The sequence below is a fragment of the Arvicola amphibius genome, chromosome 2 (genome assembly GCF_903992535.2).
Source record: "Arvicola amphibius chromosome 2, mArvAmp1.2, whole genome shotgun sequence".
Classification (NCBI taxonomy): Eukaryota; Metazoa; Chordata; class Mammalia; order Rodentia; family Cricetidae; genus Arvicola; species Arvicola amphibius.
Window position 1 is genome coordinate 143,119,091 of NC_052048.2, and position 19,723 is coordinate 143,138,813.

General features: G+C 37.0%; 1 protein-coding gene across 1 annotated transcript in view; it reads right to left on the reverse strand.

Annotated features, from left to right (window-relative positions):
- Stk31 (serine/threonine kinase 31) overlaps positions 1 to 19,723 on the reverse strand; it is an 84,497-nt gene that overhangs the window by 40,183 nt on the left and 24,591 nt on the right. Inside the window, 9 exon segments of the mRNA XM_038320247.1 lie at positions 372 to 503; positions 1,503 to 1,622; positions 2,875 to 2,991; positions 3,438 to 3,617; positions 8,654 to 8,776; positions 9,660 to 9,819; positions 15,108 to 15,223; positions 16,637 to 16,811; positions 19,063 to 19,421. Of these exon segments, the coding sequence (XP_038176175.1) occupies positions 372 to 503; positions 1,503 to 1,622; positions 2,875 to 2,991; positions 3,438 to 3,617; positions 8,654 to 8,776; positions 9,660 to 9,819; positions 15,108 to 15,223; positions 16,637 to 16,811; positions 19,063 to 19,421 (1,482 nt within the window).

The following is a 19,723-nucleotide window of genomic DNA, read 5'->3' on the forward strand; positions in this document are numbered from 1 at the left end:
TGTCATTTCAAATTTATTTCCATATACAGAGATAAAAAGATAAAGTACTGGGACCTGTGAGATGGTTCAGTGCCTCTAAATGAAATGACCTGAGTTCAGTTCTCAAGACCCACATAATGGAAAGACCTGACTCTTAACAAGTTATTCTCTGACATCCACATGTCACAGTGGTATAGACACACTCACATATTCACATATACACACTAAATAATGTAACTAAAATAAGTAAATTTTTAAAAAGATAAGCATACATAAAAAATATGAATACACTAGCTCTCTGGTTTTAGAGAGTATTTATACATAGCTTTATGAAATAGTTCAACCAAAATGAAAAACATAAACACATTAGCTAGAAGCAAATTTTTCCTTACTTCTTCCAAATTACTCTTCTCAACCAATTTCCATCTCAGTTGAGCTTTTAAGCCTTTCAAAGTCTTCTTAATGGACAACAAGTAATCCACACTGGGGCTCTTATTTAAACAGTCAATGATCTGATTTTTAAACTATATAAGAGAAAGAATTACCTTATTTTCAAACGCATGAAACAACAGTCACTAAACATTATTTTGCAAGTACCTGGGTTCAGAGTGAATATTAAGAAAATTCTGTAACTGTCTACAAGGCAATGCAACCAACTGAATTTCCGAACTGACCACATTTCTGTTTAGAAGAATCTAAGGTTCAGTGCTCAAAGTACCAAAGGAAACACTCTCCAATTCAACTAAGGCATAAAATTAGACTCACTAAACCAACATTATACAAACTGAAATTTACAGTGAGGATCTAAGTTGAAATGATCCTTCTCAAAAGTAGTTTGACAATATGTATCAAGTTTCAATAATGTTCATTCCTTTTAACTTAAAAATTATAAATTATAGGTATCTGAAAAGTAATACATAAAGACATGTTAAAAGATTTCTAAAGCATTATTTATATGATAAAAAATAAGTATCTTCAACATCCAACATATGATAAGGTTAAATAACTATATGTTTATGTAAGAATGAAAACATCCAAAAGGACAGTAAGGAATTGTTGATCATGGCAAAAATGTTCACAATATACTGTAAAATTATAAAAATACCTTCAAAAGTGCTCACAAGACAATGCATTGCAAAGCACACGTGTATATTCATACCTGATAAATGTGCCCATTCACAGAATACTGTCTATCTCTTACACTAAAAGTATTTAAAAAAGTTTTTTTCTTAACTTTCTATATATAGCAAATTCCCTACAACAAATCTGCTACACAGAAGATGATGACAAAGATATCTTTAAATTTAAACTCAGAAGAAACTCAATTATTCCAAGACTCACTGAAATAAAGATCACCATTCATATTTTATAGTGAAGTCAATTATATACCAAGCAACAATGGCTATACTATTTTTCTAGGAGTACTAATTAACACACTGAATATTAAACTACTTGAGAAAAATTCACCAACTTAGAAAAAAAGTATCAGTTCATAAGACCAGTAAGAGAAAGCAAAATCCAACCTCAACACTATCCTTGTACTTGGCTAGCAGGGTGGCAATGAACTTTTCCTCAGAATGGATCTTCTGCAGCACTTGACTGTATGTACTTAAAATAATCTCCTTGTCTACAACACCTTGCTCCTAGACAAAAGAATATGCATGAACAACAAAATGATTAAAACCTTTCATAACAATGAACAAACTTCAAAACGAAAATGTCTTTGAAAATTGCTATATCCAATACAAATTATCTCTCAAATATTTTTGTAGACAGAATCAAAGATGCTCATAGGTAAAATGCTATCCTAAATATACTATAAATTATTTCTGAAGCTGTCTGAAAGAATATCAGGACAATCCATATTCTAAACATAAAAGAACAAACAATATATAAACTTCAACACTTTAAAGTTACTTTTAGAAACTGTCTCTCACCAACAACTTCTAAAATCAAGTCTTATAAAACCAACAAAAACTATTTAATAATAAAGAACTACAGTAAATCCTAATTTATAAATAAAATTTCAAAAAAGAAAGAAAATGGAAAACAATACCACTGAGACTTTGGAAAGCAGGCTGAAAAACTGAGTAAGTGTCCCAGGAAAGCAAGGCTTGAAGGTCTAGATTACAAAATACTCTTCAATACCTATACTTATTTTCCACTGACAGAGCACTATAGATTATACACAATAAAGGTGTTCTAATGTATGTTTGTATAAAGTTTGCCCAGATTTTATTTAATTTTCACAAGATTTAATGCGTATATTCTTAAATGCATCGGATAAGTGTAATATTAAGTTGTGAGCGTCACACCGGCCACTGGCTGGGAGTTGCATTGGTCCAGACTCCAACTCTGAGCCTGCCAAGCGCTGACCCTTCCCACAGGCTACTTAGGCTCACCCCGGAAAAAGAAACATGTGGTTTTGGGTTCTCTCCCTCTGTCTTACCCTCCCCCACTGGCTTCCAGCCACCCAAGAGTGATGCATTTATTAAACAGGGGTATTTTTAATTCAGTCTAATCTGGTTTGACTGGAATTCTTTTGCCAGGAGAGGCCTGTCTTAAGATTTTTCCTAACAATATGTTGTACTCAGAAGTCAAATTGTATAGAAAGTCAACCCATGAAGAGTGAGGAGAGGTCTAGAATTAAACATTAGTTTTCCCTAATGTGAAACATCCTATTAAAATGAAAGCATTATCCTGTGAAGAATTAGGACACTAAATCGAATTGGATTGGACCTTGACAGTATAACTATTTCAAGCAGGCCTATAAAAAAGAAAGTGAAAGTGAATGTTAGTCTTAATTCTAAGAGAAGTCATATTATTGGTTAATACAATCCAGCCAGCAAATGAAACTGCTGTCTCAAAGAAAACAATAACAACATTGTTACTCACAATTAGAGATAGCTCCAGCTCTTTGCAGACACATGACTCTGTCTTCTCTAGAATTTCATCAATATTACCAATCATGTCTTCTGAAGTCAGTGACTCACCCAAGGATAGATCAAAAACCTTATTTGCAAAAATAAAAGCATAGTACATCTCAATTAATTCACTTAACATTTATTGTGCCTATATACTTAGAGTATGAGGCTATACCATGGACAAAATAGGAAAAGTAAAATTCCAGGAAAAGAACAAAGGATACACCCTTGTAAAATTACACATGAAAAGAAAAAACATATGTAACCATAGTATGCTGAAAGAAAACTAGTGGTTAAGAGAAGTGGTCAATTCAAATGAAATGAGAAAAACAGAAACAAAATCAACATGATTTTTAATATAATAAAACAAACAGCCTAAGTCAAAAGTGATGAAAAATCTTGACCACCAAGTTTTAACTCTGATAGGTACAAGTAGATAGTGTCAGCTATTGAACAACGGAAGAGACAGAATCGGAACAAACATACAATCCCCACTTCCTTCCACAAGCTTTGCTATTTGGGAGCTCTGCTCACCTTCTGACTGCTCTGGAACCATGCCACAAGATGCTGCAGAGAAGCCTCTGTCTCGCTCCTAATACTAGCAAACTCTTCTCTTTTGTTACACTGCCAGTCATAAAACTTTCTAAGTATTTCTTCAGAGTTAGTTTCTTCTTTGGCCTTTCCATACACTGCTTCTAAAGAAGTTGATAAGTCCTAAAGACAGAAATATTCATTTGTTAAAATAATTAACTGAATGTTAGTATTTAAACATTGTGTTAGAATTCAAGAAACAGAATATCATAATGTTGAACCCCCCACTCTTAAAAACGGCATAAATATAACTAAAAAGAAGAGAAAACATATTCAAATTAACAAACTTAGAAATAAAAGGGGGACATAACAACAGACACCAAGAAAAAAATCAGAGAGTATAAACCTATACTCTATCAAACTGAAAAAAACAAAAAAAAATTTATTAATATATAACACCTACCGAAGTTAAAATCAAGATCAGATAAGCAAATAAAACAGACCTATATCTGTAAGGAAATAAAAGCAGTCATTAAAAGTCTCCCAAACTAAAAATTCCCAGGGTCAGATAATTTTAGCACAGAAGTCTACCAGACACATTCAAGGAGTTAATGCCAACCCTCCTAAATTACTCTATAAAACAGAAACAGAAGGAACATTTCCCTATCCATTTTCACTAGGCCACAGTTACCCTTATACCTAAGCCACATAAAGACACAAGACAGAAAGATAATTACAGAGCAATTTCCCTCGTGAACATAGATACAAAAATAAATACTCAACAAAAACCTTGCAAAGTTAATCAAAGAACACATAAAAAAGATAATTCACCATGATCAAATAGGCTTCATCCCACAGATACAGGAATAGTTCAACATATGTAAATCAACAAAAGTAATCCACTATATAAACAAAATGGAAAGAAAAAACACAATCATTTTATCAGGTGCAAAAAAAGGCTTTTGACAAAATCAAATAGCTCTTCATTATAAACGTCCTAGAGGGATCAGGGATACAAGAGATACACCATAACGTAATAAAGGCAGTTTGCAGCAAGTCCATGGCCAACATCAACTTAAATGGAGAGAAACTCAAATAAATTCCATTAAAATTAGGAACAAGTCAAGGGTGACCAGTTTCTCCAAACCTATTCAATATAGTACTTAGAATCTTAGCTAGAGCAATAAGAAAATTGAAGGAGATCAAGGGAATATAAAATGGAAAGAAAGAACTCAAAGTATCTTTCTTTACAAATAATATGATAGTACTGATAATGATACAAGCCACCCTAATAATTCCACCAGGAAACTCTTACAACTGATATTAAAAAAAAACTTTCAGCAAAGTAGCTGGATACAAAATCAACTCACAAAAACCAGTAGCCTTCCTATATGCAAATGACACAGACCGAAAAAGATATCAGGTAACAACACCTTTCACAAAAATCTCAAATAATCTAAAATATCTTGGGCTAACTCTAACCAAACAGATGAAACGCTTTTATGATAAAAACTTTAAGACACTGGAGAAAAGAAACTGATGAAGATATTAGAAGATGGAAAGATCGCCCATGCTCATTGATCAGTAGGATTAGTATAGTAAAAATGGTCATCCTACCAAAAGCTATCTACAGATTCAATGCAATCCCCATCAAAATTCCAAGACAATTCTTCATAGATATTAAAAGGGGAAGTTTTCAGATTCATATGAGAAACACACACACACACACACACACACACACTAAAATAATCCTGAGTAGTTAAAGAACTGCAGGAGGTAGCATTATATCTGATCTCAAATTGTATGGAAACTCTCTCTTTATAGTAATAAACACCACATGATAATGGCACAAAAACAGACACACTGATCAGTAAAATAGAACTGAAGCCAGGTGGTGGTGGCACACACCTTTAATCCCAGCATTTGGGAGGCAGAGGCAGGAGGATCTCTGTGAGTTCGAGGCCAGCCTGGTCTACAGAGCGAGTTCCAGGTCAGGCTCCAAAGCTACAGAGAAACCTTGTCTAAAAAAAAATAGATGAGAGAGAGAGAGAGAGAGAGAGAGAGAGAGAGAGAGGATAGATAGATAGATAGATAGATAGATAGATGGATGATAGATGATATAGATAGAGAGAGAGAGAGATTAGATAGATAGATAGATAGATAGATAGATAGATAGATAGATAGATAGATAGATAGATAGATAGATAGATAGATAGATAGATAGAGACTCTGAGAGATAGAGAAGGAGAAGAGGAGGAAGAGGAAGAAGACAAAGACATAATTTCACACACCTACAGACACCTACAGATGCCAAAAATATACTGTAGAAAACATAGTGTACTCATCAAATGGCACAGCTTCATGTAGAAAAATGAAAATAGAACCATATTTATCACCCTGTACAAAGTTCAATCTATGGATCAAGGACCTCAACATAATATCAGATACCCTGAATCTGACAGAAAAAAGTAGGGAATAGATTGGAACTCATTGGTACAGGAAAGGGCTTTCTGAACAGGACCAATACTTCAGGAATTAAGGCCAAGAATTAATGAATAAAACCTCACGCAGCTTAAAATAAAAACCTCTATACACTAAAAGACACCACCTTCTAGCAAAGCTATATCTACAGAATGGGTATATATATTTATCAATTATAATCTCATATAGAATTTGTACATAAAACATACAAAAACTAACAATGAGCATCAAGAAAACAACCCAACTAAAAATGGGATATAGAACTAAACAGAGTTCTCAGAAAATGAAATGACTGAGAAACACTTAAACAAAAATGTTCACTGTCCCTAGACACGAGAGGAATGCAAATTAAAGCAACTTTGAAATTCCATCTTATCGCAGTCAGGATGTGGGGGAAGAGAAACACTTCTGCACTGCTGATGGAAGTACAAACTAGTATAAGCCACTATTGAAATAAGTGTGGAAGTTCCTCAAAATGATGAATTAGATCTACTGTAAGATCCAACTATACCACTCTTGGACATATACTCAAAAAACACTGTATCTTATTACAGAGATATCTGATCAGCCATATTCTATTCATTGGTAACCACTTAGATGTCCATCAACTGATGAATGGATGAGACTAGTTCATTTACACAATGGAATATTATTCAACTGCTAAAAAAATGAAATTAGAGAAGAGAAGGGAATCTGTGACCTGAATGTAAAAATAAAAAACGGGCTGGAGAGATGGCTCAGAGATTAAGAGCACTGGATGCTTTTCCAGAGGTCCTGGGTTCAGTTCCCAGCAACCACATGGTAGCTCATAACCATCTATAATGAGATCTGGTGCCCTCTTCTGGTGTGTTTACAGGCATGCAGGATATATATATATACATATATATATATGTATGTGTGTATATCAAAAGAGAGAAAAATAAAATTATTAAATTATCAGGTAATCAGACGAAGCTAGAAACAGTCCTCTTGTGTGTAATAACCCAGACAAAGGGGACAAACAATACATGCTTTCTCTTATATTTAGAAGTTAGCGTTTAAGGTTTAGATATTCCATTTAGAAAATCCACCGGTTAGGTAGATCATTAATGACAAGAAGGAAGAAGGGGAATCTCCCAAGGAAGGAAATTTAGGAAACAGTGTTATAAAGGTATAAAGAGGAAACTAAAATGGGAGGATTAAATGAGGAGAGAAAAGGAGGGCAAGAATAAAAGAGAGAATATGGGGAGGGATAAAGGCCTTTTGAAAATCTATATAAGTACATTCTAGAGGTGTCCTAAAATATATGAAAGGAAATTTAATGGTGTTACCATATAATGGGAAAGGCAATGCCCCAACCTGATATCATTATACCAAGTTAAACCCAGAATGGGTTACATCTCGCAGTCATTGTCAAAATGGATCTCACAGACCCCACAAACATTGGAGGCTATTGCCAATTATTGGTTGTCCTCCACAACATGATGTTAAGGCCCTATTGGTGAAGATACCGCCAACTTATGTCACCAAACATGGAAAAATAAAGATAGTGCCCAATTAGAAGCTTCACCTCTACTAACTAGAATTCATGATACTGGAAGGTGTTATACATGCTACCATGCTATACATGCTACCAGAGAATAAAGGTAATCATTAATCTCATCCATCAGTGAACCTTACAAGGTATAAGAGCAACCTGCCTGCAAGATATACTGAAGCAACAATGGCACAAATATTATGGGAGTAATCAACCACTTTTTAGTTGGATTTAAGGCCTCTGCATAAGAGGAACCTACATCTAACACTGTTAATTAATGAAGCCAAGAACCAGAAACCAAAAACTAGAAAGAGCATACATCCTAGGGGAAAACCCACTGCCAATCTGCTAAATGAGCATAGCCATAAATCAATGCCTAATGACATAGGTCATTGAACTGCTCAACCCTCATCAGAGAAGCTTCTTCTTCATCACCAGAAAAGCATCTTCTTGCAGTAGATGATAATTAACACAGAGGCCCACAACTAGACAGTGTGCAAGAGTAAGACACCTTGAGCACTCAGCCCTAAATGGGATATCTTTATCAAACCCTAAGGTTTACCTCAAGGCTCAGTGATCTACTAAGAAGCAGAAAGATTGTAAGAGCCAGAGGTGGTAGGTTACTCCAAGAAAACAACATTTTCAGACACAACAGGGCTGGTATACATAAGAAGTCACAGAGACTATGGCAGCATGCACAAAACTTGCATAAATTCAAGTCAGACAAAGCCCCAGAAAAGTGGTCACAAAATCTCACCTCTAACAAATAAGTTACTTGCAACTGATACCTGCTGAGAGATAGAAAACCAGTTTTCTCCAAGGAAGTAACACTGGATTTATCAACCACACTCCAGAGCAGGCCTCATGCTCAAGGGTTGCTTACCAACACAAAACAGTCTCCATAGATCTGTGTGTGCTTTTTTGTTATGCTTTGTAGAGTTCTATCTTTTTTTAAGAGAGGAAAAAAAACATTGAATTGGATAGTGAGGGATCTGGAAAAACAGAGTGGAGGAGAATATGGATCAAAATGTATTGTGTGAAAAAAATAATAATAATAAAACAAGTTAATATAAATTTTAATGCCATTAAAAACTAGAAATCAGCAAAGAAGAAAAAATGATACAATTATCAGTACTATCTAAAATATCAAGGCTAGTACTGATTTAATCTCTTAAAAAATAAGCTTAATTTTAATGTATATTTAATATATTTTAATTCAAACCTGCAACGTTTTTAAGCGTTTATCAAGTGGTAACTCATCTACTTCCAGAATAAAAACATCTACAGCCATGAACAGGTTTTGTTGCACTTCATTTCTTTTAGTGATCAAAATACTACCTTCATTCTGAAGGAAGGAAAATAGAATAGTCACTATTAGACATCAGGTATTTTCACACATTTACCTATATAGTGATTTCTAAAGCTTAATACCACACTTAAAACATAACATTTAAGCTCAACAATTCTGTTAATTTCATTTTTTCCCTATTATTTTTGCCATAATGAACTTGTTCCTTTGGGATAAAAAGTATACAATTTCCTAGAAAGATTTCAGTCTCCATGCTCCTCCTTCCTTCATACAAACTACCTCTCAACACTGAGTGACTTAGTCAGTACATAATAATGTGTCAGAGTCCAACTGTAGTAACATAAAACATACTACTCAGACCAAAACTCAAGTTCCATGTTGTAGTGTAATTACAGAATAGAGGAAGACAGCAGCTTTCTTATTGTGTTTCCTGATAAACATTTGTTATCCTTACAGGCTTTCATGGACCTCCTTAATTACGTTAAATGTTAGCAGGTTTAGAAGTTGCCCTAGTTAAAACCCCATATGAGACCCTCAAAGTCAGTATTTGTTAACTCCTCCACAGGTTTAGCTTCTAGTAGCTGTGAAGGACATACCCAGCTGTAAGAATACTCATTAGGTGTTTATGGTTCTTCCTAATGCAGATACAATTTATCATTCAGGAATATTTACCATAAACAATCTTGACTATTAACATGGTTGAAACATTTTATCAGATTTCCAGGGGAATATAAAGTTAGTTGAATATTAAATATGAACACAGAAAAGGAAAAAATTTTGTTAACCATGTATATAGTTGCCAATTACCTTCCTCTACAACAAAGTATCACCACAGTGTCAGACCCTCTGCTTTCTTAAAAATATCAACAGATTTTTAAAAATAAAAAAAAAACCACAGGAGACAAAATTCTTAACCCACCTCATCATGACAAGTTTTGATCTTCTCCTGAGCCACATTATATTCAGCCCAAATTTTTTCTAACTCATTCAAAGATTCTAGAGTAGTAAAGGAGCCTTCATTCAACACTTGCATAGCATCCGAAAGATCATTACCAAAACGAATACTAATGTTAATGTGCCTAGTAAAAAACAAACAGAAAAAGGGGAAACATCAAGAAATTGCAAAGTTCATATAAAAAAATTCATCTAAAACATCTGAAAGTTACTATTTATAACACTGGTCTATGACTTTTTAAAACTTTACATCACATGTAACTACAATACAAAGTTCTAATTAAAAACTGTGAGTAGAACTAGCGGGATGGGTCAATCAATGGTTAAGAGGCTTTGCTCTTGCAAAGGACAAAGGTTCAGTCCCTAGCACCCATATGGCAGCTCCTAACTATTTGTAATGCCAGTTCTAGGGGAGTAGATGTCTTCTGCCCTCCACAGGCATCAGACTTGAATGTAGTACACATATACACATGCAAGCAAAACATTCATGCACATAATAGGTAAACCTTTTAAAATGTGTGCAACAAATAATTTCATGCATATTTTGAGATAAAATATTGCTGTCAGCCAGGTGTGGTGGTACACATATTTAAGAACACTAGCACTCAGAAAGCAAAGGTTGGCAGATCTCTGGAAGCTTGAGCCTCTTCTATCTACACAGCAAGTTCCAGGCCACCAGGACTACATGGTGAGACTGTTTCAAAACAAAAACAGCAAAAGATATTGCTATATTACTCAGCTTGGCCTCAGAACTTCTGAGTTTTTTTCCTGCCTCAGCCTCCAATAGAACTGTAACTATTGACACATGATACCATATATAACAGAAATAAATTTTTAAAAAAATTTGTATAGAAAGTTGACTTCCACCCGGCGGTGGTGGTGCATGCCTTTAATCCCAGCACTTGGGAGGCAGAGGCCAGCAGATCTCTGTGAGTTCGAGGCCAACCTGGTCTACAAGAGTTAGTTCCAGGACAGGCTCCAAAAGCTACAGAGAAACCCTGTCTCAAAAAAACAAAAAAAAAATTCCAAAATCTACAGAATTTAAAATGTCAAAAGGACCTTTTAACTTCTGTTCTATAATGAGATTTATAAATTTATAAAAATTTTAGACATCGCCTGTCTTATTTACCAGGGCCATAGGCAAAGTCCTTTCTACCCAGTATATGTTGAGTTGCTTGGTTTTTTTTTTAATCTATAAACAAAGCAATCAGAGAGGTCAGGTAACAAACAAAACCAACAAGTTTCATCTATATTTTTTTCTAGCACCCAACTAGATTGCCACCATTCTAATAGCACAGTTTTTCCTCAAGAATGAATTAAAGTATGCTGTCATTTGGCTCAAGTCTTGACTCAGAGCTTTGCAAATATAGACACCTAAATTTTAGTATTGTATCACAAGTTAATTAGACTCTGGGAGTCCAAATTATCCAACAGACTGTATACTATGTGAGGGATTTATACTGGAGAATACAAATTTCCACTGGGGGAAGAAATCATCATGCAATATATGCATTCATGGCAACATCAAAATAAAGGTTGAAAATGAATTATTAGGGTTTGGGGGGGGTTGTTGTTGTTGCTGCTGTTTTTGGTTTTTCAAGACAGGGTTTCTCTGTGTAACAGCCCTGGCTGTCCTGGAACTAGCTCTTATGGACCAGGCTGGCCTCAAACTCATAGAAATCCACCTGCCGCTGCCTCTGCCTCCCCAGGGCTGGGATTAAAGGCATGTACCACCACCGCCCGGCCGAATCATTGGTTTTAAATCCAGAATACAGCATGAAAAAAAGAATTAGATTGTTTTAACAACTATTTAATCCATGCATTAGAAGAGAGGGACAAATTGTGTCTAACAATAACATAATCCCCATTAACACAAATACCTACAAATTCTAACACAGACTTTGAGAACTACTGAATAAATGCTGTATAAGACTTGTTAATTAGTTCCTTTTCTTCATATTTTACAAATAAAATAACACTTTTTAGACAAAATAGAATAAATTCATATTAATAAAACCTTCAATCCCCTTCCCTGGGCTGCACACTAGGGCCCACAGCCCCAGCAACTTTACCAGAGACCAGAGTGGTCCTAAGGACCCTAGGTAAGACACTGCTCACTGCCAGCTAAAACTCCTTAAAACCTGCCCAACAACCCCAGACTGCAGCTCCTCCCCTGAATTCCATATCCCAGCCTTAACTTCAGAAGCAGACTTTGACTTTGCCTAAGCACAGGCCAGATCTAGAGACCCCAGCCCATCAACTGGACTGGAAGCCAGACTGGTCTTAGGGACCCCAGGTAATACACCGCTCACTAACCCCTTTAAGCTTGCCGAACAATCCCAGACTGCACACTCTCCTCTGGGCTCCATATCCCAGCCAACTTCTGAAGAAGACTTTGGCTTTACCAGAGGCCAGGCTGGATCTAGGATCCCAGGTAAGATATTGCCCCAGCATCCACTAATACTCCTTAAAACCACAACCCTAGACTGCACTCCCTCCCCTGGGCTCCACACCAGGCCCCACAGTCCCAGCAGCCTTATGGGAAGCCAGGCTGGGTCTAGAGACCCCAGGCAAGATACTACTCACCATCCACTAAACCCCTTTAAGCCTGCCCAACAACTATAAACCCTACACACACACACACACACACACACACACACACACACACACACACACAAAGAGGCTCCACATCCTTGTATACAACTTCAGAAGAACACTTTAGCTTTACCAGAGGCCAGGTTGGATCTAGGGATCCCAGGCCTCAAAAATACCAGAGGAAACACCCTACTGGATCTGAAGACTTACCAGTCATCAGAACTGTTGGGCATTTAGACCAGAAGACCAGAGAGGAAAGAAAAGCCAAGAAACAAAACACCCATCCCACAAAGACAAACACGGGAATCAACACCTCGCCAAATAATCATACCAAAACCCAGCTATCCAATGATAGCAAAACCTAAGCAACTTAACACAGATGAAGCACAAGAAAACAACCTTAAAAATAACTATGAAAATGACATAGCACCTTAAAAAGGAAAATTTTAAAAATCCCTTAAATTGAGAAAAAAGACAAACAAAAAATTGGAAGAAATCAATAAATCCCTAAAAGAAAGTTAAGGAAAAACAGAAAACTGGAAATTATTCTACCATAAGACCCAGCTATGCCACTCTTGGGCATATATCCAAAAGAGGCTCAATCATACCACCAGGACACTTGCTCAACTATGTTCATAGAAGCTTTACTTGTAAAATCTAGAACCTGGAAACAACCTAGATCTTCCTCAACTGAGGAATGGATAAAGAAAATGTGGTACATTTACATAATGGAGTATTACTCAGCTGCTAAAAACAGGGACACCAGGAAATTTGAAGGCAAATGGATGGAACTAGAAAAAAAATATCCTAAGTGAGGTAACCCAGACCAAGAAAAATAAACATGGTGTATATGCACTCATAAGTGGATATTAGCTGTAAAGTAAATATAACCATGCTACAATCCACAGACCCACAGAGACTAGGTAACAAGGAGGGTTCACGGGGTGGGGGGGTGCCCAGATCTCCCTGGGAAGGGGAGACAGAAGAGATCTCATGAGCAAGTAAGAATGGGAACATAAGAAATCAGGTTGTAGGGGAATGGAGAGGAGAATACTGAAAGAGACTACTAGAAACGGGGGTATTTCAGGGTCAGGTAAAAACCTGGCATGAGGGAATCTCCCAGGTATCTACAAGGATGCCCCCATCTATGGCTCCTAACAACAGCAGATACTGAGACTGAACTGGCCATCTGTGACCAGGTAAGAAGACTTCAAGTGGAGGGAGTGGGAAACCAACCTAAGCCACATAACCTCTGACCTACAGTTTGTCCTGCCTATGGGATATGCTGGGTTAAGGATAGGCTAGAGACTGAAGTAGCAGTCAAACAATGACCAGTCTAGCCTAAAAGCCATGACAGGAGAGTAAGCCCACCCCTGACTCTGCCTGAAATACCACCAGACCCACAGTCTGGGTAGCCCAGAGTTTTGGATAAAACCAAACACGACTAGAGAGGAAAAATGTAATGTCAATGTAATGATGCCTCACAATATTTTGCTATACACATAGATTGGTGCCTAGTCCAAATGTCATCAGAGAATATTCATCCAGCAATTGAAGAAAACAGATTCAGAGACCCACAGTTAAACATTAGGTGGAGCTTGGGAAATCCTGAAGAGGGGGAGAAAGGACTGTAGGAGCCAAAAGGGTCAAGGACACAAGAAAACTCAGCAAATCAACTAACCTGGGCTCAAGGGGCTGGAAGAGACTGAACTGACAACCAGGGAGCTTGACTGGGATTGACCGAGGCTCTCTACATATATGTTACAGTTGTGTATCTTGGTCCTCTTGTGGGACTCCTAACAGTGGGAACAGAGGCTGTCTCCAACTCTTCTACTGGTTTGGGGGACCTTAATCCTTTTACTGTGTCACCTTGCTTAGATTTATACATGGGGAAGTTCTTAGTCTTACTGCAACTTGATATGTCTTGTTTTATTGAAACTCATGGGAAACCTGCCCTTTCTTAAACAGAAATGGAGGAAGAGTGGATTGGGGAGTTGGAAAAAAACAGGAGTTGGGAGGAGGAATTGGGAGAAGAGGAAGGGGAAACTGTGAATGGGATGTGAAATAAATTAATTTAAAAAACCTTCAGTTCCAGTAAACTGAAAAAAAGACCTCAAATAGAGTTAACATGCTGATTCCCCTTCAAATCACCACTTAGAAGCTGAAGTAAGGGGAGGGGGTTATTTCTAATTTCACTCTCAAAGATGAATTTATGACTATGATTTTAAGTGAGAACAGAAAACTGACCAAAAGATTCTATAAAATTAATCTAAGGTTTGAAACTTTCTCTTTGAAGTCATAAAAATCCAAAGATTAAACCTCAAAAGCAAAAACAGTATACACACAATTTTCTCGTGTATGTGTAATAGAGATGGGGATGGTCTAAAAAAGATCAGTTGGGAAACTGCTTGCCACAAAAGCACGGAGACCCAACTTCAATCCCCAGTACCCACACAGAAAGGTTAGGCTGAGGGGTGTGCAGTGTAATCCCAGTGCTAATGGGATGGAGATCAGTGCATCCTGGGTCTCGGTGGCTGAGCACAACAGCCTATCTGGTGAGCTCAGGGCAGTGGGAAACCCTGTCTCTAAAATCTAAGGTAGAAAGCACCTGAGGAATGATACTCAAAGTTGTCTCTGGCCTCCACACATGTACCCATGCACATGTACACACACACACACACACACACACACACACACACACGTATTTTTTGAAGCTGACATTTTTGCTCAATGGTAAAGAATCTACCTAGTATACACAAAACTCCGGGTTCAATAATGGTAACTGCAAAAAAATACACATAATTTTGCTTTAAGGTACCTAATTTCTTTCAATAGTTCCACTTTAGCTGCCAGATTCTTCAGCCTGGTTCCTACACACGTCTTCAGAGTACTTTCTAAATGCTTAGTCAGATCCATGGTAGTTGTTTTCTCTTGCTGAAACAAAAAATATACCTATCTTAGTGAGAACCAATTAGGACACTGTACTTTGAGCATTCAAATGACTGTTCATTTAAAGACTCTAGCAAAATGTTAAGGGTTTAAAAAAATGTTAGTGTCAGAACTGAATGGAATTGTTGGATATACAGCTAATTCCAGGTCTGGGACCCAAGTTGAAAGGGATAAATTTTAAAGACTCCAAGTATGCAATCACTACTTATTTTTTATGAACTATGTAATATGGTTATAGTTTGGTTGATTTTCAGTTGAGGAGGGCTGGGATGTAACCCAGGACACCTGTACCTAGAAGTAGTTGTTTGAAGGAAGTGGAGGAGGTAGAGGTAGAGGTAGTGGTACAGGTGGTGGCATTGGTGATGGTGGTAACAGGGTCTCATTATGTAACCCTGATTGGCCTAGAACTCACAGTGCTGACCAGGCTGACCTCAAACTCAAAGAGATCCACCTGTGTCTGCCTCCTGGATGCTGAGATTAAAATGTGTGCACTACCACACTTAACTCTAGTTTCTTTAACATCCTCTTCTATTAGCAATAGATATATATTATTTTTGTAGCAATAGCTGGCCTGAAGATTGCTATATAGACTAAGCTGGCCTCATACTCATTAAGATCTACCCGCCTTAGACTCTCCAGTGCTGAAATTAAAGGTGTACATGTACCACCATGCACAGAAATAGACACATTCTTAAGAATATGAGATATTATTAGTGGGGCTTGTTTTGAAACATTACATGAGGTACAGATTTAACAAAAGACTAAATAACCAAAGACTGTAAAAATAAAATGGTGCTGTGCAATAGAGGGATTATGACATCTCTCTTTCTGGAATGTTTTGAGATTGTCCATAATTTAAAAGGTTTTTGGGGCTGTAGAGCTAGCTGCATCAGTAAAGTGCTTGCCTGACAAGCATAAGGACCTGAGTTAGGTCCCCAGCTTCACATTTAGGAGCCAAGCACAGCAGTGGCACATATCTGCAATCTAGCACTGGTGAGGCAGAAAAAAGGAGGACCTGACTGGGACTTGCTGTTCAGTCAGTCCAGTCACATCAGCATGCTCCAGGTTCAGTGAAAGGCTTGTCTGAAAAACACTACAGTGGAAATGAGGAAAACATCTTACATCGACCTCTGGCCTCCACCACACACATGTAAATGCACTTGCATACAATGAACACACACATAAAATTAAAGAACGTAAGAGAAAATATAAATGAAAAATACTTAGATTTCAAATAGCCAATGAAATATAAACATGGTTAACCTAAAATATAAGAAAGAAATTCTTCTTACATAAATATCAAAAGAGAATGGAGACAGAGTGACAAAATAACAAATGAGAGCACGAAGTGCACAGATCTCACAGGATAACTTTCTTCACCACAAGCCACTGACATACCTGGAGCTCTTGAGCAGTCTGTTCAACTTTCAATTCTAATGCTTTGTAATTTTCTAGAAGAACCTCTTTCTCTGTTTTAAGCTTTTCATTCTCTTCAATTAGTTTCTGGTCCTGTTTAATTTTTGCCAAGCTGACATTAGAGCCTAAATTAAAGTCACCAGCAGCCAAATTTTCCCTGTTAAAAACAAATTCGCTCACTTTTAAAAATATGCTAAGGCTGTTGAAACTCAAAAACTGAAATTATCGTGGACTTTTATAATACATTTTACAATTAATTGTGGACACTAAAACTACTGCCTAACTCAGTATTAAAAACTAATTTAAGCTGTGCATGTTAGCACAAGCCTGAAATCCCAGAATTTAGGAGGCCAAAGTTGATGCATACAAAACCTGAGACTACCTTCACCTACATGCAGTTTGACAGAAGTCTGGGCTACATAGTGAGAATCTGTACCAAAACACAAATTATTTTAATGAAAACTAAGTTTTATTAACTGGGGTATACTTCAAAAACAATGCCTCCACTCTCTTATTTTCTAAATTCCTTTTAACACTAGCAGTTCCAAAGAACAACATAAACAATAAACAGTTCTGTGTCAGTTTTTTTCTACTTTCTCCTCCCTTGCACCTTATTTGTTTAGTTCCTAAACCACCAGTAAAATCCATCAAATTGCTATGACATTATTGCTTGGCTCAAAGAACATACTGGAGCAAGAACAGAGGTTCTCAACCTGTGAGTCATGATCCCATGAGGACTCAACAACCCTTTCATGGGGTCACCTAAGACTGTCAGAAACATCAGGTATTTACACTACAATTCATAGCAAAATTACAGTTATGAAGTAGCAATGAAAATAATTTTATGGCTGGGGGATCTCTACAACAAGAGAACTGTAGTAAAGGGTCACAGCCATTAGGAACGTTGAAAAGCACTGACCTAGAGAGATGCTCAGTGGTTAAGAGCACTGGCAGCTCTTGTAGAGAACCCTAGTTCAATTCCCTACCAGCACCCACATGGCAGCTCACAACCTTCTGTAACACCGGACAACCTTCTGTAACACCAGGCCCTCTCTTACTGGCCTCTGAAGGCACCAGACATGCATGTGGTGCAGAGGCATGAGTGTAAGCAAAACACCAAACACAAAATAATATTTTTTAAATAATATATTAGTATATTTGAATATCTAGTCTGGCTTTCTGCCTCAAGTAGGTAATTAAAAATTATTTAAAAATTGGCTCGAATTATAAATACCTGAGATGACAGATATGCTACCTCCTCTGATCTTTTAATTACATGGTATAGATAAATCGAAACAACATACCAACATACCATACATGAGAAGTATAAACAATTATTCGATCAGTTAATAATTAAAAATATAGGTTGACGGTGGAGTTCAATTGGTAAAGTAAATGCCTTGCAAGCATCAGACCTTGGGTTTGACCTACAACACTACAAAAAAAAAATGCTGAAAGAATATTTTTAAAGAAATAAACTCCTTACAGAGCAATTAAATCTCACCACAAGTTTTCACACCAAAGATTCCTTAACCATGTGAAAAATATTCTTAAAGCCAGAGGAAAAACATTCAACCTTTCTTCCCTTAAGAGAATGGGGATTACATCCAGAGCCTTATGCATAGTAGGTATGTATTCCACTCCAGCCCCAACTTCAAATCTTAAGTTCTGGGCTTTGCTTGAATAATTTTAATACTGGGTAATTTTTATTCTTACAAAGACATTCAAAAGAATTGGAATGAAAAGCTGGTAAGGGAACTTTAAACAATTCAAGAACAATTTTATTTTCAAACTGGTTTTTAAGGAAAATATTAAAGAAGAGCGGGACAAGTATTTGATGAGGGAAAAAAAACAAATTATGTGAAATCACAAAGTCATAGGCACTGTTAAGAATTCCAAAAGTCTACAGAGTTTTATAAAGGCCACTACAATAAATTTGAAATCAATTAAAATTTTAAAACAGCACCACAGTTGTCCTGGCTGCTTTTGTGTCAACTTGATACAAGCCAGAGTCATCAGAGAAGGAACCTCAGTTGAGAAAAAGCGTCCAGGAGAAAAAGCTGTAAGGCATTTTCTCAATAAGTGATCAATGGGGAAGGCCCAGCCCATTGTGGGTGGTGCTATCCCTGGGTTAGTGGCCCTGTAAGAAAGCAGGCTGAACAAGTCAGGGGAAGCAAATCAGTAAGCAACACATCTCTCTCTCTCTCTCTCTCTCTCTCTCTCTATGGCTTCAGCATCAGCTCCAGGACCCTGCCGTTTTGAGTTTCTGTCCTGACTTCCTTCCATAATAAACAGCGATATGGAAGTGTAAGCCAAATAAGCCCTTTTCTCCCTAACCTCCTTTTTGGTCATGGTGTTTCACTGCAGCAAAAGAAACCCTAAGAAAAACTAAGACAACCCCATCTTACTTTGGAAATGTCACGTGATTTCCTGCATTAGTTTCATACTTCACATCAAGAGTCAACCTCCCATTAAACTGTCCCTTGGGCCTGTTGAAGGAAGACTGGTTTGATCTGCGCCCCCACAAGGGGATAGGGTTCTTGAGGCTCCTGAGAGCCAGCTGACTGGGATCTGGTTTCTTTGCCTCACAGACGTCAATGCCAGAGGTTAGTCTGCACTTTTCTGCAAATCCTTTCTTTGCCACTTCTTCCCCTATATCGACAGTGCCATACTCAGCCTGAGCAATAACTGTTCCATCTTGATAGGTTGCTTTAATTCTCATTTTTATTTCTTTTTCAAAAATCAAGCTCCCCAAAAATGTTCTGCCCTAGGAAAGATAAGGGGGAAAAACAAACCATCCACATTAACATTTTCTCACTTACTTTGTTCTATTCATTGCTCCCAAGCATATTTCTATTTTCTAAAATCTGTATACGGGGGGGGGGGGGGGGGGGAGAACGGGGTCTTACCTTGTTATTGACTTATAAAAATATATTATCTCCATAGGCATAAATTATTCCAATGTTTGTGAAAATTTTCTAGAAGTAAAGCTAGTATTCAACCATATTAATAAATGTTTTAATGAATATTAATTAAATATCCTAGAATAATTTCTTAACCTAGCAGATT